Source organism: Xenopus laevis, chromosome 4S, assembly GCF_017654675.1.
Source record: "Xenopus laevis strain J_2021 chromosome 4S, Xenopus_laevis_v10.1, whole genome shotgun sequence".
Classification (NCBI taxonomy): domain Eukaryota; kingdom Metazoa; phylum Chordata; class Amphibia; order Anura; family Pipidae; genus Xenopus; species Xenopus laevis.
This window is the reverse complement of record NC_054378.1, coordinates 94,210,865-94,233,113: the sequence shown is the minus strand read 5'-3', so window position 1 is coordinate 94,233,113 and position 22,249 is coordinate 94,210,865. Positions and strand designations below refer to the sequence as shown.

The 22,249-nt window shown below is 38.5% G+C and overlaps 1 protein-coding gene across 10 annotated transcripts in view; it reads left to right on the top strand.

Moving 5' to 3' along the window:
* Window positions 1–22,249, top strand: part of rbfox2.S (RNA binding fox-1 homolog 2 S homeolog) — a 170,545-nt gene that overhangs the window by 4,095 nt on the left and 144,201 nt on the right. For all 10 annotated transcript variants that reach the window (XM_041591113.1, XM_041591112.1, XM_018259284.2 and 7 more), the window contains exon 2: window positions 20,436–20,486. In XM_041591113.1, the coding sequence (XP_041447047.1) occupies window positions 20,436–20,486 (51 nt within the window). The remainder of the gene's footprint in view (window positions 1–20,435; window positions 20,487–22,249) is intronic.

Sequence of the window (22,249 nt, the reverse complement as noted above, 5' to 3'; positions counted from 1 at the left end):
TTGCTGATATTATCCAGCAGGAAACAGCTGCAAACAATACAAGCTACAGTTACAGATAAAAAGTAAACACTTTTATAAAATTTGGATTAGTTGAAATAAAATGTAGTCTATGGGAGATGGCCATCCCATAATTCGGAGCTTTCTGGACAACTGGTTTCCGGATAACAGATCCCATACATGTACAACTAAATGTAAATCACACTGTTGAATGCACGTTGGCCAGTGACAGTCAGACCTCTGGTCCACTTGTAACTGCTCCATGTGTGTTAGACAAGGTGCTATACATATAGTAGTAGCGTTAACAGGTAGATAGGGGAATTTTGCCTCTGTATGCCTTTTAATCTATGAAAAAAATCCTTTTTCTCCAAGCAACCAAACAGTTACATGGCATGCAAGTTATAATGACATAACTTCTTGGTTATGGGGCGGTGTTATATCAGAATGCAGGGAAACCTTCTGTGGTTTTATGGGTCACAGTTGGCTGTATGTTTTTGCACATACATTTCTTTTATATGGTAGTGCACAGCTGTGAGAACATTGACAGTATGCATTTTTTCAATGAACCTATATTTCTGTGGGTACAAACTCACTGTACAGAATTGGATCAGTTAACATGGCAGAACAAGTAAAACCACACTGAATGAAATCACAACTGCACATATTTATGGGTACAAAGCCTAAAGAACCACAAAACAGATTTTTGTCTGATTTTTTTTTTTTTTTTTAAATAAACATCATCCAGAAAACACACCTGCCTTTTTTATTGGAAGATGCTTTGTATAAATAGCTGTAATATTCTTTTTCTTTTATTCTCACCCCTGCCCTTGATTGGACTCCCCTCTGTGGCAGCAAGTGTGTCAGTATTTTTTTTTTCCCTTTGGCTTTCCTGGATTACCAGGCTCATATTTCTTCCCTTAATCCCTAACAGATCAGCCCAGATAAGCACTGTTTGGCTAACGCAGATCTCGTTAGGGGACAAAGCTGCTTAGGGCAAATCCAGGAGAAGTGGGGAGATTTACACAAAACAATCCTGATTCATGAGCGCCGGAAACTACCATTTAATTTACCCTCTAAGGATTAGTTTCACTGCCAGGGTCAAAGAATACAAGTAACCACAGTCATTTCATGAATTGGTGGGGTTGATGCTGCATTTTGTTTATGTGTGCTTACTTTATTTATTAATAGGAGTACAGATGGGCCCATGCATAAAGGCAACATACTCTGAAATAACTGGATTAGAAAAGTATTTGCATATATGCCTCAGTAGAGAATCTCACTCAGTTTTATATTCATTTACAGTCATTTAGCCCAATCTTTGCATACATTTCCTGTTATTACTTGCTGTTGCTGGATTCGTTTACCATGACTGGAGATTCAGTTCCAAATTCTTGCTACATACGTTTTAGGGGAAAAAATTCTTTTGCTTTACTACCAAAGGAATTTTATTTTTTTCAACGAGCAGATCTCACCCCGATATGCCCACCTTCAAGGTGGGCAATATTGGATATTAATGAAAGTAATACGGGTGGTCGGATCGTGGGACCACATCAACGAACAGATGTGGCCCGCGATCCGATGGGATTTTTACCCCTGCCCGACTCTCAGCCAGATATCGATTGGGGAAGCCCGTCGGAGGCCCCCACACACAGGCCAATAAGCTGCCGCCTTGGTCTGTCTACAGCTTTTATCGGCCAGTGTACGGCCACTAAGTCTGAAAAACATATCAAGCTGTATGGATTTCAACACCTGCATTTCTGTTTAGGGACTTGGGAAATATGATAGCATCTTCCTCACCCTCTGTCTTGCACTCGTCATGTGGCAGAATATTGCTTTCCTTCGTATTGGGTGGTGCCGATAGATGAGTGAGTGCTTAGCTGTTGGCTTCTGCTGCTTTCAGCAACATGAGAATTCTGGGATCAAGCGGTCATGTATCTGTAGTTTGGAGAGGCTTAAAATTCTTTAACCATTTAAGCCCTTTGACCATGATAAGCAAGTGTGCTTGATTCATCAAGATAAATAACATTAGATACTCGCAGCAGTAGATGTTTGGTTGCTGTGGTTTCCAGGGAATAGTAACTTAGAGAAAATATATGGGGGTTCTTATTTTCGGAGGGATTTTAATAATGCAAGAAACTTCGATTATCAGAATCATGATCTGAGATTATAATATCAAATTAAGCCTGTGGAGACCAAAAAAGTTTGAATTCCCACATTACCCCATCATTTTGTAATTAACATTTTTTTGCTTTTCCATCACCTGTCTGTGCGATTACTGAGGTGCCTGCTTAGTTCCCCCTGTTTATAATTAGGTATGCAACAAAGCCAGAATTGGGTTTGAAGCCCATTATCGTTTGCACAGTTTGATGTAGAGTTCATCCTTGTTATTCAACGGAAACCAAACTCCATTGGGCAGATTCTTTACAGCCGAGTGTAGCAATTTTTAGTTTGGATGATGGAAATATTATCTAAGTTTTTAATATTGAGCCTAATATATAAATGATAGATTTTATTCTGGGCTGGCATCTGCATCTTTTGTGTTCATTCCCCATTGCTACAGTCAAAAGGAGATAAGGTATAAGACAGTTCCTTGTTTTGTATTGTATTTCTTAATCTCATATCAGCAATGTTATGGAGGCAAATCATTTTACTTTATGCTTTGGCTGATTAATCAGATATAAGCGTTGAGAAGCAAGTTGATGCTAATTTTGAGCGCATATTAATAGCACAAGGAAAAAAAATGGAGGCTTTGTGTTGAATCACATACCTAAATGTTCAAATAGAAAATGATCCTACACATTCTACAGTATTTATTATTTTATTCTTCCATAGTCTCTTAAAATTTTAAAAAGTATACCAGACAGAAACAGGACTTTGCTTCTTAGATCTTGTTATATTGAAGGTTAAAAGCGGCTATAAAGGCTGGCAGGGGACTTGAAAGAGCAGTTTGGTGACTGCTGAGCATGTAAGCGTCAGATGAGCTGAATAAAAAGATAGCACGGCAGCTTTGTCTGCCATCAAGCCATTTTTTATTATAACTGTACAACAATGTCATTAACATTTCCCTTTTACCAAACAAAATTTACTCATTGTGAAAACGATGTGAACTACATATAAAATGAAAACCATGCGCCAGAAGCTAACATACAGTATACTGTATATATATTTCTGGTCATGCACTTTCAGATCTGCTTGTATTGGTGTGGTCACCAGTGCAGTGGATCTCTACCCTGTTAAACCTGCCTGATTTTTAGCCAGATTTCCATTGGGCAGCTTTTATCAACCTTATGGCCATCGTTGGAGGCATGTCCTAGAACCGGAATCCCCAACCATGAGCCACATTCAATTGTAAAAATAAAAAAAAAGTTGGAAAGCAACACAAGCATGCAAAAAGTTCTCAGGGGTGTCAATTATCGGCCGTGGTTGACTACATAGTAACATAGTAAGTTAGTTTGAAAAAAGACACATGTCCATCAAGTTCAGCCTTTTAACTTTTTTTTTAACCTGGCTAATTGCCAGTTGATCCAGAGGAAGGCAAAAACCCCATCTGAAGCCTCTCCAATTTGCCTCGGAGGGTCCTTCCTGACTCTAAAATGGCAATTGGACCAGTCCCTGGATCAACTTGTACGATGAGCTATCTCCCATAACCCTGTATTCCCTCACTTGCTAAAAAGCCATCCAACCCCTTCTTAAAGCTATTTAATGTATCAGCTTGTACAACTGATTCAGGGAGAGAATTCCACATCTTCACAGGTCTCACTGTAAAAAACCCCTTCTGAATATTTAGGCTGAACCTCTTTTCTTCTAAATGGAATGGATGACCTTGTGTCAGCTGGAAAGATCTACTGGTAAATAAAGCATTACAGAGATTATTATATGATTCCCTTATATATTTATACATAGTTATCATATCACAATAGCCCCTATGTGGACTGGCAGCCTACAGGAGGAGGAGGTTCTGTTTGGCAGTACACCTGGTTTTTATGCAACCAAAACTTGCCTCCAAGCCAGGAATTCAAAAACAAGCACCTGCCTTGAGACAACTGAGTACAACAATGAAGAGATTGGAGAGCTACATGTTGTTGACGAGCCACTGGTTGGGGACCACTGTTCTAGAACTAGTTACTGTGATTTATTTTGGAAAAATCAACAACAAAATTTGAAAACAAAGCCTTTGTGCATATTAAGATTAAGATTTTGCCCTGTTTGTTTGCAGCTTATGTTTTTTGTAGCTATATTTGGTTTATCTGGTTCAGTGATTCTGCTGTAAGTCTACATTCAATCATTACTAGGTTTAAATCGGATCACCACAGTTTGAACTGAAGGCGCTATTTGTGCCCTTAGAAGCAAAGTGCATTTCATGAAATACAGATCTGGAGGCCACCAGATCTACTCTCTGGTTCTGTGTTTCTTACATTTGTAGTAGGATGAGACTGTATCTGGTCTCCATAGAGCAGGGGACCAGCATTTTTGGAACCATGGTTACCAGGCCCTAGGGCTTTCTCAACTGTTATATTATTCTCTTTCACCTAAAATATCCACAAAGGCGTGTTGATCCCACATGTCACTCCCTTCTGCAAGTCTTAACTGTCAGCTAGAGGCATTATAATTACATATTCCCAGATCTTTTTGAGCCAAACAAACTTTTTGTGTGCAGGTCCCACATTTGGTTAGGGCCCCTTAGCAAAAATAACGATTTATTCTGCACTCCACTATTAAAAAAATATTTATTTTAACATGAATTCAGGAATCCATGAATTGACTCTTGGGGAGAATTAGTCTCTTTAGAAGTAAACTGAAAGATATCTTAGAACTAAAAAGCCTCCTGTTTGTTTCTGTAAGTTGCCCTTCCCATTAGATTGCAAAGTCTATAATATAAGTGTATGGGAAGAAACTGCTGCAAGTCTTATAAATCTACACACAGTCCATCAGACTCTTAACTGAGTAAATCATTTGTGAACACATGCCTTAAATTACAGGCACCCCTGGTAAAAACATAAGCCACTTTTCCCCCTGGCAGGTGATTTATTGGGCTTATTCTAGATATTTATAAAGTCGCTTATGGAGATGTTTGTAGGCTAAAAATATAAATATCTGCAGTACTTGTGAGGACCCATACAGTTGAACAGTGATGTTCTGTTGGTTTATACATAAGGCTGCTTATTATTTTTCTCCCCCAGTATCAGAATTTTGAAGGGGTTCTTTCATCCTTGAATTTTGTCTTCTAATTTTGTATATGCACTTCATATGTCATTCTTCATAGGTGGCTTGAAATAGGTTACTGTTTCCTAAGAGAATATACTGTATAATAGGCCACATGTCCCAGAGAAAAACACGTGTCCTTTGTGCTACAAGAAGCTGCTACTAGTCTTCCCATGTGAATGAAAACCTATATAATGCTGGCAGGTTTTTATTACTTAAAATAACCAGACTTGCTTTGAGTCCCAAACCTCCTTAGCCTGACTCTGGTGGGTGGGACCTCATGTATACCCTGAAATTTTTATTTGCCCCGTTGTCTGTGTGTAGCTATGAGTTTGTGCCAGCATGATTTTATACATAAAATATTTTTATAATTTTAATGCCTTTTAAAAGGAAGTGATCAGCATGGCGCTGATCTTCTTAGATTTTGCTAAAGTATTTGATTCAGTATCACACACAAGGTTAATGGTTAAATCAAGGAAACATTGCCTGGAGCACAATATTTGTACTTGGATAGAGAACTGGCTGAAGGATAGATTACAAAGAGTGGTGGTAAATGGAACTTGAATCTGGACATTAGTTAGTGAATTTATGATTTGCATTCACTGCATCTGTGGCTGCTAATAAAAGGCTAAAAGAAAAAAAAACATGGTTTGAGTGCAAGTTCCTATTACATCTCCTTTGATCTCCTGCCCTGACGCCAGAACAAAAACAAAGTTTCTAAAACTTAAAGGGGTTGTTCACCTTCAAACACTTTTTTTCATTACAGTTCAGACTTACTTTCTATTTTCTATTTGTGGCTGTTTTTCTAATATTGAAGTGTAAAGTTTCATTTTTCACATTCTAAAGCAGCTCTAGGAGGGGGTGGTCGCTGATTCTTTAAAGGAACAGTAACATCAAAAATTTTTACAAAAAAATTCGTTAGACTAGAAAGAAAAAAAAAACACCAAGACAAATTAAAATTTAAAATAGCAAAGCCTTTATTAAGGAATAACTTACAGAAACTCCACTTCCTGTCCTCTACAGAAAAGGTGACAGGGCAACCATCCATCCTGCGATGCTCGATTTCTCCTCCCTGGCTATTCACTGACAGCGTGTCCTCTGCCCCGATCTCCTTCTCCAGCTCTTCCTCATCCTCCTCCCAGGAGCAGCAGTAGGAAGGCGATGTCGTCGGGCTCCCCATTCAAGTGAATCAGCTGGGCGATTGCGATTGGGACTGAGCCTGATTATACGGAGCTGGGCAGATACCGTGCTGTGGAGACCGGACAGACCGCTGGGGAGACCGGACACATTGTGTGACCCAATCCAGCCTTCTCCTGCCTCATTCCCTGTCTCTCTCATCCCATTCACCGACCGCTTCCGAAGCTGTTCTGCGCCAGACTCAGCTCCCTCTCCTGCGCGTCTGCGGCTGCCGCAGACGGCATCTCCACTTCCCTTCTTGGGGTTCTCCTTACTCTGCCCTAGTATTTACACGGGACCCGCATTCTGAGCTTATGTATTAGTCCTGGGTACCTTTCTATACCTTTATCACTGTATTCGCCCTATAATTACAGGCCGTAAAAATGTTCCACTGCTCGTGCATGCAGCAGTATCCACCCGTTGGCTTTGTGCATCTGGAGTAGAGCTGGTTTTGTAATAAAATCTCCTTTCCCCAGTAAATATGTATTGTATGCCTTGTTTTGGACTAGATTACATGTAAAAGAGACCGGACACATTGTTTCTATTGTGTGTATCCTCTGTGTGAACGCTGTTTTATTGTGTGTAATGTTAAGTATTGGCCTGTATCAGTAGAGCAACCTGGCAGCTCTTGATCATGTTTTAATGCAACTATTTAGAAGTGGAATGTCTTTGCCTCACAATGGCACAATGGGCAATAATTAACATTACATGCAATAGAGCAGGATACACACGACATGATAGAAACAATGTGTCAGGTAAAGCTGGGCATAGACCCATTTTTCTTAGCATGGCGATCGGCCGTTTAGTTGATCGGACAGGTTAAAATATTTCTGCCAGCTAACAATAATTTCTCTGCGTGTATTGCCTATCTGACAATATCAATGACTGTCACTAGTATTTGTCGGACATAACTTTCATATGATAACTGTTATGGCAAGAACATTGTCTGATTTGTACTTTTACTACTTTATTTAATCTGAATGGTTAGTTGCAGGTGGGCAGATTGAGCTGTACGATAGTTTGGATGATAAGAGGCTAAAATCTTTACGTCTATGCTCATCTTAAGGAGCCCCACACTAAAGCTGGCCATAGATGTAAAGATTTTTAAAAGATCCAATCGTCTTTGTGAGACCACGATTATCTCGAAACGATCGTACAAATTGTCCATCAACTAAAAAGACCATTTCAGGCGATATTGGCAGGAAAACAAAGGGTAGCTGCCTGCCTGTCCCTGCAACCATAGATAGATTGCACTGGGACCGATAAAGATTTTTTAACCTGGCCGATCAATTTTCTGACAGATGTCGGCCGAAAAATTATAAGATGTACGATCGTTCGAAATCCCACCACACGATAATTTCGAAGGATTGGTCGGACTTCGCTAAAGTAGTTCGGCAAGAGAAATCTTTGCGTCTTTAGGCTGGTTTAGGGGGAGATTAGTTGCCAAATCTTTTTTTGGGTGATTAGTATTCTTGCCGGCAGGAAGCCATTTCAGGAAAATTAGTAGCCTGAAGAAGAGAAGATTTGTTGCTGGGTGACTAATCTCCCCTGAATCTTCATGTGTGCACCAGCCTAATAAGCAAACTGATCACACATGGTGATATCCTGCCAGGAATTTATAGTGATTTATAGACAATGGGCAAATTTGCACCTGGCAGTAACCCATGGCAACAAATCAGATGATAGCTTTCACTGTTCAACCTGCAGCTGTCTGAAAAAAAGCTAATCGCTGATTGGTTGCTATGGGTTGCTGCCCATGTGCAAATTTGACCAGTGTGTTTATAAATGACCTCCAGTGTGTTTTGAGTTATAGTATGGGCAATAATAGACAGGGCACTTGTGGGAAATCTTTACTGCCCGATGGTGACAAAGTGCACAAAATAGTTATCGATTTTGGCGAATGGTATTTTAGGAAGCCTTGAGGGAGACATGTACAAGTTAAAACCTTCCTAATCTTGTAGGCAACAATGAATAAATAATAAAAAAAATAATAACAAATAAAATAAATAAATGAAAAATGATCTTCTTCTTTAAACAAAAACAAACCCTTATTGGAGCTCCCTGTAGATCCTCTTCGGTCTCTGTCAATGTTTCACATGAGGGGTGGGTATGTACTGATGGTCCGACTAGAAGTACAGTATGTATGTATGTATGTATGTATGTATATCTTTATTTGTAAAGCACTGTTAAGGAGCCGTAGCACTATACAATGCATAAAAGTACAATACAAACAAAAGTACAATATATATAAACGTACACACAGGAAGGCCAAAACAATAAATACAATAAATATGCATAGTACACAGAGCTCATATAAGGGCAGAGAGCTTAAAGGGATACTGTCATGGGAAATAAAAAATTTTTCCAAATGAAACAGTTAATAGTGCTGCTCCAGCAGAATTCTGCACTGAAATCCATTTCTCAAAAGAGCAAACAGATTTTTTTATATTCAATTTTGAAATCTGACATGGGGCTAGACATATTGTCAATTTCCCAGCTGCCCCAAGTCATGTGACTTGTGCTCTGATAAACTTCAATCACTCTTTACTGCTGTACTGCAAGTTGGATTGATATCACCCCCCTCCCTTTTCCCCCCAGCAGCCAAACAAAAGAACAATGGGAAGGTAACCAGATAACAGCTCCCTAACACAAGATAACAGCTGCCTGGTAGATGTAAGAACAACATTCAATAGTAAAAACCCATGTCCCACTGAGACACATTCAGTTACATTGAGAAGGAAAAACAGCAGCCTGCCAGAAAGCATTTCTCTCCTAAAGTGCAGGCACAAGTCAACTGACATGGGGCAGCTGGGAAATTGACAATATGTCTAGCCCCATGTCAGATCTAAAAATCCAATATATTTTGAGAAATGGATTTCAGTGCAGAAATCTGCTGGAGTAGCACTATTAACTGATGCGTTTTGAAAAAAACTTGTTTTCCGATGACAGGATCCCTTTAAATGTTATGTAATAACAGACACAGTAGGACAGTAGTAGCCAGTCACAGCCCTACATTTATATTAGCAAACACAGGCATCAGTTCCTTGGGTCTGCCTCGCTGCTGATTGGTTCCTGTTCTGTAGTGCATTGTGCTCCCCTGCACAGCCTGGGAGAGGAGGCAACAGAAAGTGGAACAGATGGTGGGACTAACAGAGTTTTGGAGGAATTTTTCAAAAAATTATTCCAAAACAAATTTTTAAGCACAATTCTATAGTTAAAAAGGTATAATGCACTTCTGAATGTTCCCAATCTGCTTTATTATTATCAGGCTGCGCAAATTATGCCGATAATCCACTTTTATAGACCCAATCTCCCGTTATGGGCTCAAATTGAAGTTGCATATTTGAAACCAATAAATCCTGCTGCGTTGCCATGGATTCCTAAGCAGGACAGACCTACTGCTTCCACTCCTGTGCTCAAAATGGCATTATCTGTTTGGGACCAAAAACTCCTTTGATGTCTCCCCATTGCCCAGCTATGCCTATAATTGGTAATCCTATTTTTGAACCAGGGCTTCAGGACAGGGACTTTTGTTGGTGGGACTCCCACAATATGACATATGTTGCTCACTTTTTAAGCTTGCAGGGCCTTAAAAAATGGTCTACTGTTTTTGAGCAAAATAGTCCCCCAAGATCAGAATGTTTTCGGTATATCCAAATTCAACATTTTCTTATTATAGTGATTAAAGGGTGTACTGATATTTTGACCTCTTCTGCCTGGGAGCAAATGTGTGTTAAATTCCCTTGTAGTGGAGGAAAAATATCCAGAAATTTTGAATTCCTCGATTTCTTCCCTTCCAACTTACTCTAAGCCAGTGGTCCCCAACCAGTAGCTCGTGAGCAACATGTTGCTCTTCAACCCCTTGGATGTTGCTCCCAGTGGCCTCAAAGCAGGAGCTTATTTTTGAATTCCTGGCTTGGAGGCAGTTTTGGTTGTATAAAACCCAGGTGTACTGCCAAATAGAACCTCAATGTAGGTTGACAATCCACATAGGGGCTACTAAATGGCCAATCACAGCCCTTATATGGCACCCCAAGAACATTTTTCATGCATGTTTTGCTCCCCAACTCCTTTTACTTCTGAATGTTGCTCACGGGTTAAAAAGGTTGGGGATCCCTGCTCTAAGCAATGGGGAAGAGAATTGGGTACTATGGTAAATGAATCTACATGGCAACAAATTTGGACAAATACGTCTAAGATCTCAACGAATATTTTGGCTCCAGAAACATTATATAAGGTAATATCTGGATGGTATATGGTCCCCGCGAAATTGCATAAATTTTATCCAAATTCCAGCCCGCTCTGCTTTCGTAATTGCGGCATGGATGGTACTATGCTACATATTTGGTAGCAATGTAGACAGGCGTTCAGATTTTGGTCCAGAATATTTACGTTGATTGATTCCATTATGGGGATCAAACTTCGAAAAGATCCCATGATGGTGTTACTTAACACGACTATTCCAGTCCCGAATAAATATCATCGCAAACTCATACAATTTATCTTTACGGCAGTGAAACAGACTATTGCTACGTCCTGGAAAACGTGTTCAATTCCTATAATTATGTTCAGGCTCAAAATGAACTGGATTATGGTAAATGAGAGAATGTTAAGTATTACTGCAGATAAATATAATGTCTACACCAAAATCTGGACGCCTTGGATATCATATACCAGGTTATAATAAATATGTTGGATGCGACCTTTCTGGTTTAATTTTCTTTTTTTTTTTTTTAATTGTATAAGTGTAGCACATGGTAAGTTTGGATGGAGTTGACACCTACAGGATGGTACTTTGCGTGATTTTAAGTACTGCATTAGGAGCAATACTGTAACTTCATGTTAAACACGGACACGGAAACGGTTGTTTAAGTTCATTGGTTTAATCATTGTTAATAAGCAATTTCCAATACTAGACTGTTCTGATTTATGCTGTATAACTGTGACAAATGATGGAAACAAAAGTTTTTTCTGTCTTCACACTCAGGGTATTTGAATCTGATGGGAATGTCCTCCTCTGCGTAGGAGAGTTTCCATTACCTGAAAGTAAAAATGTACAAAAAAACAGCTATGACGAAAATGAATGCTGTAATGTTGTCAAATAAAAAAGTTTTAAAAGAAAAAGGTACACATTGTTTGTTACAAGATATGTCTCCTTTAGCGTCATGTGATGTTAAAGCTCCAGATGGTTGAATGTGACAATTTTTCTACACAGTTGGTGCAATATTTAGATTTCCTCAAATTCAATTGTGTAAATTCAGATATCTTTTAGGATTCAGCTGAATTCTTTTTGGAGGATTCCGTATTCGGCAGAATTCAACATTATGCAGTGGAGGATGGCATTGCCCTGAGGGACCCGCCAGAACTGCTGATAAGAAAAGTGTGCCTGGATTAATTTTGTTCCTACAATTTATACAGAGCTAACAACATATTAATTTATGTTACTTTTTCACCCTGGAGATTTACTTTTTCAGACTTTGTTTCTTTAGAGGTGGCAGGATTTACTCTCCACTGGGTAGACTTTTTGCACCCTCCCTGTTCAAAATAACTCATCTAGCTTTATTGTAATGGTTGTAGAACAGATTTAGAACAGTACAAACAGAACCTTATAACCTGATCAGTTCTTATAACTCAGGAAATCTTTGTTACAGTGTATAACAAGATTTTATATGATCTGGTATTCTAATTCTGTGGCATGAAAGCTTTCAGAAGTACATTTTTAATTTTACATATTGCCATACTTGTGGAAATTGCACACACTGCCAAGAAAAAGATTCCAGAAGACATTGACATTTGTTATATCAGTGTGGGATAGGATGATACTCCTCTTTTAGTCATTTCTTGCCGTTAGTTTGAAATGCTCTAATTTTCCATCTAGAATTCCATTTAAAATTTTGGAGAATGGTGAATATGCATGGAATTCGATTCTCCCTGTATGAAAGTCATTGAGCTTTTAAGAATTAGAGCTAAACTACACAGGAGATTTTGTAGGATGGTGTTGGATAGACAGATCACAGTCAGATAAAGTTGCAAGGGTCAATATATTATAGTTTATGTGTAAATTGCATTGAAGTTTTGCCGCCAACACCCTGTTGGAAGGGAGTGCTGCATGTTGTGTCTGCGTCTGACAAGATAAAATTGGATGAAGTCTGAATGTATTTGCACTAAAATACATTGAATATCGAGTGTAGAGGTATGAACAGAACACACCATCTGACTTTTTCCGATTCAATGTGCTGTTTTCTGACCCACAAAATCTGACCAAAATCTCCCATGTAATGGGCTAGTGCCTGCCAAGTGGACCTCAGCCTAGAGTCCTGCAGCGGGTCGGGTACCCACAGGTTACTCGCAAAAAAAGTGGGTACCCTGCGGAATGAGGGTAGGATTTTCAGGTGCGGGTCTCATCTAAATTTCTTATCTTATATTATTTTCTCTATATTTTACTCCTTTTAACATTTTACAAAACTTGTTTCTGTCCCCACCTATTTTGATGATGTCACTTCCTGTTTGACGGTGGTTGGCGGGTCCGGGTCGGGTACTGGATCAAACTGGGTAAATATGTGGGTTGCGGGTTTGGTCCAGGTCTGAGAAATTTATTCCGGGCAGCCTGTGGAGAAATGCAGGCTCAGAATTCCTCGTGGGGGAAACTTCGGGAAAACGAAGCGCAGCGTGTGCATTGCTGCAGGCAATTTTTATTTTAGCTGGCAGGGGGAAGGCAGTTTGGAGAGATTGTTGCCCCGAAGAAGAGGAGATTTGTCGCTGGGGTGACTAATCTCCCCGAATCTGCTTGTGTGGCTAGACCCTAAGGGTGCACCCTTGTTTGGCGATTTTTCTGGAAAACACTGTTTTTTGAGTGACAATAGCCTGACAAGCAAGTGAATTCTCATTTGCATGTGATTACCATATAAGTGAATTTATTTCAAAGTCCTGCAAAATGTGTATAAATGAGAATGAACAAAACATGTAGCAATGAAAAGTTCTTGTATTACTTTTTTCTCTATTTCACTACTTTTTGAATAATCTTTTATGTACAGTGCAGCATAATGCATTGAAGTATGAAGTACAGCTTAGCAGTTTAGCAAGGAAAGAGTTTGTGTAATGTAACTCCTTCCTTGCTATTAAGAGTAACAGTTTTATGACCCCCACCTCACCCTTTGCAAACAAGCACATACTTGCATCTATGGGACCCAGTCTGTATAAATGACTTTTTTGTGTCTGAATTTAATAAAAACTCTGAAGTTAAGGAAAGGGAACCGTGTGGGGGTCCTTGAAAAGCTTGTAATGTCCGGATTTTGCCCTGTGGAAACTAGATGGATTCCAGATGAAACTTATTTTACAAAGGTTTCTGTGTCTATTTTCTCACACCCTCCCTCCTTGAATCCAACATTCACCCCACCCGCTTCCTTTTTTTTTTTTAGTTTTAGGAGCCAGGTCTTTTCATTCTAGTTTAAAGTATCAGTTTGAAGCCCACACACACACCTGGGTAATCCTTCTGCCCCCAAACAATCCCTTAAGACAAGTGGAAAGGAGGCAAATACTTTTGTGCTGAAATGCGGTTATACAAGCCTTAGTTGCCTCTCACTAAAGAGACAGAGAGAGAGGCAACAAATATTTGAAAAATGACTTGTATGGTGTATGAAAAAAAATTACAGCACCAATGTATATGTACCAACACACATATATATATATATTTTAATTTTATATAGCTCCATTTCTACATGTTGCACTGAACCTGTTTTCCAGAGAGCTCCAAATTACTGAAAAGGCCGTCTCCCAAAAAATACAAATGTTTAAAAACTATTTCCTTTTTCTTTGTAATAATAAACTAGTATATTGTACTTGGTAAATAAAGTAAATGACTTTATGTGGCCACTTTCACCTACTTGCCAGTTCTGTCCGTGAAAGTTAATCCTCTTTATAACACCATTTAATATGTGAGAAGCAAGGTTGTGGCCTTCTAGCCCGAAGCAGTGAAAGTTTAAGAAGACCTTACAAGGTTCAGTTTTAGAGCCTGCTGAAGGATAAGGTCACACATCTGTCAGGCAAGTTATCAGTGTGACCCCACTCATTGTGTAATAAACTGCCAACTCTGAAGGGGCTGAGTTGGCAGCTTGGTGCATAGTGCATGGGGCAAAGTGTTGGCCTGCCTGACCTTTCCATTCATTAGGTTCTTTTTTTTTTTTTTTTGTAGTTCACGTGTCTTCTATTACAAATAAGTCATTTTAATAAACCCATTGGTCAAAAAATATAACCAATATATTGCTGTATGGCTGAAAACATAAAACCATCATCTATGAGCAAAGAACTTTAGACTTTTGGCTGTATTGCTTTTTGATGTTTAAATACCAAAGGGCATATTTACCAGTGTTCCCCTTGAGTACTTGTCGAATCGAATCTTGCTCAGGAAAAATGTTGAACATCTCTTGCCTATTTTCTTCTTACTACTTTCTCAAATGTTATTGTTTGTCACTGGAATTTTCTTGAGCTTGAAACCACAAAAAGTTTTTCCCCCCAAGAATAATTGGCAACTCTGAATTAAATGCATTGATATATTTTCATTGAAACAAATGCGTATGTGCTCATTGATCTGAATGGATACCACCAGAATTTTCTAGCTAGAAAACGGGGATTTGCAAACCAATACATTTTGACCTTTAGTTTAAGGGGTTGCAGGTAACCACCAAAACTGACAAAGATATTGATTAAAAAGCCAACTGACTTATATGAATCAATATACAGAAGTGTGAAAAAGATGCAAAGAGCCATGCATGTTCTCTAAAATGTGCCTTTAAGTTGTAGCCCATAAATTGAATTTAAACATCCAGTGGACCCAATCATGTAGCATCATAGATTTTTGTTAAGATGTTACGAATAAAGATCTTCAGACAAAGTTATCTGCACTACATGTTAGATCTTCATATTGACACCCTCAACTTTGGTAAAGGAACAAACAAATAGCAGATTTATTCCACAGATATTGGTCAGAAATTATATCTAATGCCGCAAGAAAAAAAAAACTGAATTTCAGTACATATCTTCATTATGCTGTCATGATTTATTTTGGCTGATGAGTGTTCAATAGCAGTGGGAATCTCCATTATATCAGCAGTTTGCCTGAAAGTATAGAGCAGACCACTTATATCAAAGAGATTTAATTTTTTCTTTAAAGGAGAAGGAAAGGTTAAAACTAAGTAAGCCTTATCAGAAAGGTCCATCTAAATATACCAGTAAACCCCCAACGTAATGTTGCTCTAAGTCCCCTGTCAAAAGAAACACTGTATTTCTTTCCTTCTATTGTGTACACATGGGCTTCTGTATCAGACTTCCTGCCTTCAGCTTAAACCTCATTGCCCTGGGCAAGAGCATGCTCAGTTTGCTCCTCTCCCCCCACCCCTCCCTTCTCTACTGTAGAGCAGGGAGAGACTCAGGCAGGAAGTGATGTCACACCACATTAATACTGCAACTCCTATCCTAAACAAACAGAGAGTTTCTAGAGCTTTTTACTCAGGTATGGTAAAATATTCTACAGAATAAATATAGCATTTTAGCTTGCACTATTGAAGCTAATCTATTGGCAATAAAATGCCTCCGTAGCTTTCCTTCTCCTTTAAAGGGATCCTGTCATCATAAAACATGTTTTTTTCAAAACACAACAGTTAATAGTGCTACTCCAGCAGAATTCTGCACTGAAATCCATTTCTCAAAAGAGCAAACAGATTTTTTTATATTCAATTTTGAAATCTGACATGGGGCGAGACATGACTTGGGGCAGCTGGGAAATTGACAATATGTCTAGCCCCATGTCAGATTTCAAAATTGAATTTAAAAAAAATCTGTTTGCTCTTTTGAGAAATAGATTTCAGTGCAGAATTCTGCTGGAGCAGCACTATTAACTCCATTTAAAAAAAAAAAATTCCCATGACAGTATCCCTTTTATATTTGATTCTATGGAGATTGATTTTTAACTGCAGAATTCTGTTCCCCTCATCATAGTTCTTATCCAAAAATATTGATAGCTGTAAATATATATATATTCCCTACCCTTTCCTTAAAGGAGAGTTAAACCCTAAAACAAAATATGGCTAAAAAATCCATATTTTATACAATCAAATTAATACACCAGCCTAAAGTCTCAGCTTCTTAATCGCAGCAATAATCCAGGACTTCAAACTTGTCACAGGGGGTCACCATCTTGGAAAGTGTGCAACACTTATATGCTCAGTGGGCTCTGAGCAGCTGTTGAGAAGCTAAGCTTAGGGGTTGCCCCAAATTATTACTTAGAAAATGAGGTTTGTCTGTAAAATAAGCTGATGCTACAGGACTGATTATTAAATTCTGATTCTAGTTGCACTAGTTTCTGTGCTGCCATGTAGTAATTATCTGTATTAATTACTAATCAGCCTTATATTGTGACATTTATATTCTATGTATACTGTATATTGTGAGTGGGTCCCTAAGCTCAGTAAGTGACAGCAGCACAGAACATGTGCAGTGAATCAGCGGAAAAGAAGATGGGGAGCTACTGGGATGTCTTTGGCGACTTCCCTGATCTTGCCTGATAAAGGGCTGTGGTTGCCTTAGGCTGGTACAGAAGCCCAAAACATATTGTACAACATTTCTTACCTACTTCTTTAGTTAGGCTTTAGTTCTCCTTTAAAGGAGAAGAAAGGAAAAGTTCATTCACTGGGGGTGCCAAATGTTAGTTTTCACTTACCTGATATCCCTGGATTGTGATGTGCGGTCCGGCCAGATACCTGCGGGTTTGGGCCGACCTCGCACCCCTGTTTGCGGGTGGCGGGTCCGGGTTGAGCTCTTCCCACCCGTCACTGTACACTGTCGACTTCCGACTTCTTCTTTTAGAGACGCGTGCCTGCTTGCCCCGCCCCTTTTGTGATGTCTTCGGCGGTGTGGGTCTATAAAAGGAAGCTGGAAGGCTGGTGTGGGCGGGTAAAACCCGACCTGCACATTACTACCCCTGGGTACGTCTTAGCAAGCGCAACAGATCGATGCTTTTCTTCCTTGAGTGGCCTCTGGCCGATGCATACACAGTAGAGTGAAAAGCCCTTTTTTTCACCAAGAAGTACCCCAGACCGGTGCGTATTCTTCTAATAGAAGCACTGGCCCAGGGTAACAGGTAAGTAATTATAATCACGGAGAAGGCTCCTAACATTTGGCACCTCCCAGTGATGGAACCTTTTTCTTTAAAAAGTATGCACCATTGTGAGTTTTACTGATTGAATAGTCTTCTCCAATGCTTTAGGCTTGCTTTGCAGTTGTCTCAACAAAAGCCCAAACTGCTACACACTCTCACTCCACTTACCTATCCCTCCAAAATAAATATATTTGTTAAAGTTAATGTTTTTTAAATTCTCCTCCTTTGCCTGTTAAATCATCTTATTTCCCATGTGATCTTTGGTAAAAAATCAAAACATCATAAAAATGGAATGCTGGGCATCTTCTGAACTCTTTGATGCTCAATATATATAAAGTTTTACCCAATTATGGGGTGTAGAAACCTCAAAATACAGGGCTCTTAGGAGCAGAGGAACCAGTCAAATGCTCTATATTGGCTATTAAAGTTTAGCATAACCCCACCGGGAAGTGCTGTAGATCACAAAATCTATAATTGGTGGCACTGAAGGGTGTAATGGTACTAAAGCTAATCCTTGAACCAAAATCCTTTGGATCTTTTACTTGTGCTATAACTAATCTTATGTAATCCAATATATAGTGAATAAAGTACCCCCTCTTGTAAAATATAAGGATATTATAAGTTACCGAGGAGTTTCATGACCATATAAAAACACGAGGCCGAAGGCCGAGTGTTTTTATAGAGGTCATGGAACTCCGAGGTAACTTCTAATATCCTCATATTTTGCAACTGGGGGTACTTTATTTATTATAATACACAAGTTTCAGTGAGTCATGTGACAGAAATGACATCAGAACTCACCGTTTATAACTGATGACATCAGAACTCACCGTTTATAAGGATATAATTTACAAGATATTTGTGTATTATAAATATAATACTACACGCCTGGGAAAGTGGAATATTCTGTGTTTTGGTGTTGCATGAATAACAGTAGAATATTTGTTGTGGGATGGGCATTTAAAGTGATAATACTGGCTTTTTTTTAAATGAAAAATGTTGTGTGACTGGAACAATCTTGTCGTGTATGCCAAAGATTTTTGTATATTTTAATGGTTTCCAATGATAAATGTGAGCAGCATGCACATTTTCATAAATTTCCTCTGGCCATTGTAAGTTTAATTTCTTTTCTTTTTTTGTGTGTAATGAAATGTTTAGCTTGTACATTGTTACATTACTGGCTTCCTACTTCTAACTTTGCAACATTTCTGCTATTTTGAAACTGCTTTTATACACACACTTTTTCTGCTACATCTTAACCACAATATTATAAAGATTATGGAACATAGGGCATTTTCAAACGCTTTAGAGGTAATTTAAGTGGGGAGAAAAGTACAAAATATGAGTGCAAACTGGCATGTTTTTTGCACTTTTTCCACCCTGTTCTGAAAGTTTTTGTGTCCTTTGTGACTCTTAATTTCATTGGCATTTGTTAAGGGGTACCATAGACAGGAAAGGGCTGATTTTCGATTGTAATTCGGCAAGGGGTGCAGATTGCAGTTATGCCCCAGATACAATGAAATATTTTCCAGATGCATGGCATGAAATAGTAGCTGGATGTGGAAAAAAAGAAAACCAGGGTAGTCATGTAAAATCCCTAATTCCTGAAGCTGCTGTAAGATGAACACTTATAACAACATTCAAAGTATTGAGAGAGCTGGGGTTCACTTGGGTGGGCAGGAGACACAGCAACAAAGAGGGAGCAGAGCTGGGCAGTTTGCAAAAAAAAAGCCTATAGAAATTACACAACCAAAGTTTAGAAGAAATTGAATTATGCAACAGGACAGTGATCCTAAGCTCTGAAACTGAATGCCCAAAAAAGCAAAAACGTCAACCTCTTTGAGGGTCCTGTAGTGGGACCTTAACAGAGCAATAACCTCAATGGTCTAGTATTGTAAGGAATAAGCAACAATTTGTTTGATACACTGTAGGTGACTTAAACTCTAGCAGAAAATGCCTTTGGGTTGTACCATGTTATTTTCTGCTGACTATATAGTATGTGTTTTCTTTAATGCACTATTCATAATTTTAGGACAATAGTGTATACCAAATGACCAATTATTTTTTATGTTCAGAAGACAGATCTGAAAGAATTCCTTTTCCATTTCTTAATACATCCCTGAAATTTATTAGCATTCCTACTATTGTGACAATGCTTTTGTATAGCTACAGTAGTTTAGCAACATTCTATTGCACAACTAATCTCTGCTATTTTTAAGTTCTCCCTGTGTTGTCTGTGTGGGGTTACCTCTGCACTCTGCAGGTTTGTTGACTTCTGATGTGATTTACACTAGTTTATTGTGTGAATGTGATGGGGACTGATGTGAATGATGAACCCTCTCTGTCAAGCACAGTGTAAAGGTGTTGGCACTAATTAAATAAAGGCTAATAACTATAAATAGAACACATAATACAGCACATGTTTTGGTCTTTATTCACTTGATTGCTACAATGAATGTAATTTAGTAAAAAGTTGAGCAGGATCAGTGGTTAAAACACATTTAGGAACCTACAATATGTTGTTATATACTGTAAAAAGTAAGAGTTTTACATGGCGGAAGAAGAGTGAATAAAGCATTGTTTTTTTGTATATTAGTATCTTTGCCAACTACACATTGAATATTCCCTTTGCTGAACAGGCTGGGCACTTCTAAACAAACCAACCATCTTTGTAGGACTGTAAGTTCAAAAGTCTGTGTCTCTGTAACCTTTTTCTGCTGACTGAAGTAAACTAAACGTTTTTCGGTCAAAGAATACATTGTTCTTTTAAAAGTTTTATTGGGTTTTACAAAAACAAGCAAGATATAACATTTGTCCATTGAAGGACTATAACACAAACTTATACAGCTTAGAGAGTTAGGTGTCAAAGAATACATTGTTAACGGCCCTTTTTTTTAATGTTTTATAGAGTCTGCCAGTGTCCCAAGAATATCCGGGTTTTACACCAGGAAACAGCCAGGTAAGAATTTATAACTATTACAAAAGTTGGATAGCTTAATATAAGATGTAAATCTAAACAACTACTATTTTGCAACTCTCTGCCCAGCTGGACCTGACCACTTGTAACATTTAACCAGGGTTTCAATAGTCTGCTCCAGCTTTGGTTATTCTTAGCAGATGTGTAAATACCAATTTAATTTCTTTTATGGAAAAAATCTGATATTGGACTGGGCTATTCAATAGAAGCCTATGAAATGTCAGGCTACTTGCGGTAAATATTCTCCAGTGTTCACACTAGAAAGTTGACATGAGAAAGCAAAAAAAAAAATTCCCCCCCAAAACAGAACTATATTGTGATTGTGGATTTTTTAAAATGTGAGATGGATCAAGGAGAAAAAAAGAGGATTTTAATATATTTGTCTTCTGAGAAAAAGTTATACATATAATATACTATAGATATTGTGTTAAGATGGCCATACATGTTTTGCAAGTCACCTGGGGAGGCAAAAGGGGATGCAGCTCCCTACGTGTAAAGTTAAGCACTCCAACAGTGTTACATGTGGAGGGGTGAGGGGGTGTGGATTGTGAAGCATGTGGAACAAGTGACATCACTTATAAGCACTGTTATAAGGATATTATTTACAGGATATTCATGGTGCTTGTATACAGCATGGTATTTTTCATAATGTATTTATTTTCAGTGTAAGTCTCTGCCAGTTTTAAAATACAACTAAATATGTGCAGCTCTAAATACCTTAAATAATGCATTTGTTTGTAAGTTCTCAGCTTTCGATCCCTCTGCTGAGAAATGCAAAAAGGGTTGAAGTATTCTTGCATAAAGAACAGCAACTGTAAGTAATTGCAGATTCCTAAATCAAATGTGCAGTTTTGCTAAAGTACTTTATACATGATTTCTGCCATGGTCAATCTTTCTGAGAACTCTAGTTACCAGAATGTCCCTCTAGAGGGCTCTACATAGCAAGAAGAGCCTCAAAAAGAACCGCATTGTATTTACAACTGTGCACTTAATGGCCAAGGCATGTATAGGTCCATCTGTCTGAGGTAAAGAAAAGTTGACCAGTTAATTTGACTAAAAGGGACTGCTATAAAATTGTGTAGATAGTCAAAGTGTCAGTTACAGCTCAACATGGGAAAAATATCCTTCATTGCTCCCAGAGAATTGTGGGCAGCAAGGTCAGAATTCTTTAACTGGTTTAGGAGCGTATCATGTAGCATTAGGCCAGGGCTTTAGGAAAGTCATTCCTGTTACCTTTAAATTAAATATGCTGCCAGTTTATGTATAAATGCACAGGAACAGTATGAAAGTGTTTTGAAGTAATGATATTTTTAGTGTTCTCTTGTGCTGCATTTGTACATCTGGTATGTTTGCTTCTATAGTTTATATAAACAAGCTGCTGTGTAGCCATGGGGGCAGCCATTCAAAGCTGGAAAAGGAGAAAAGGCACAGGATACACATCAGATAACAGATAAACCGTGTAATATACAGAATTCTTCAGAACTTATCTATTATCTACTGTGTATCCTGTACTTGAATGGCTGCCCCCCATGCCTACACAGCAGCTTGTTTATATAAACTATAGTTGTTTTTCTGAAGCAAACCTGCCAGTTTTAGCAGTGCTGGACAACAACACTACATTGTAATGTCATTCCTTTAAAACACTTTTTTGTGTTACTGTTCCTTTAACCAGTGCAGCTCAGGATCTGCCTGCAATCATTAGAGCCCATTTGTACCCACAATTACTTGGCAAAACAGATAATAAA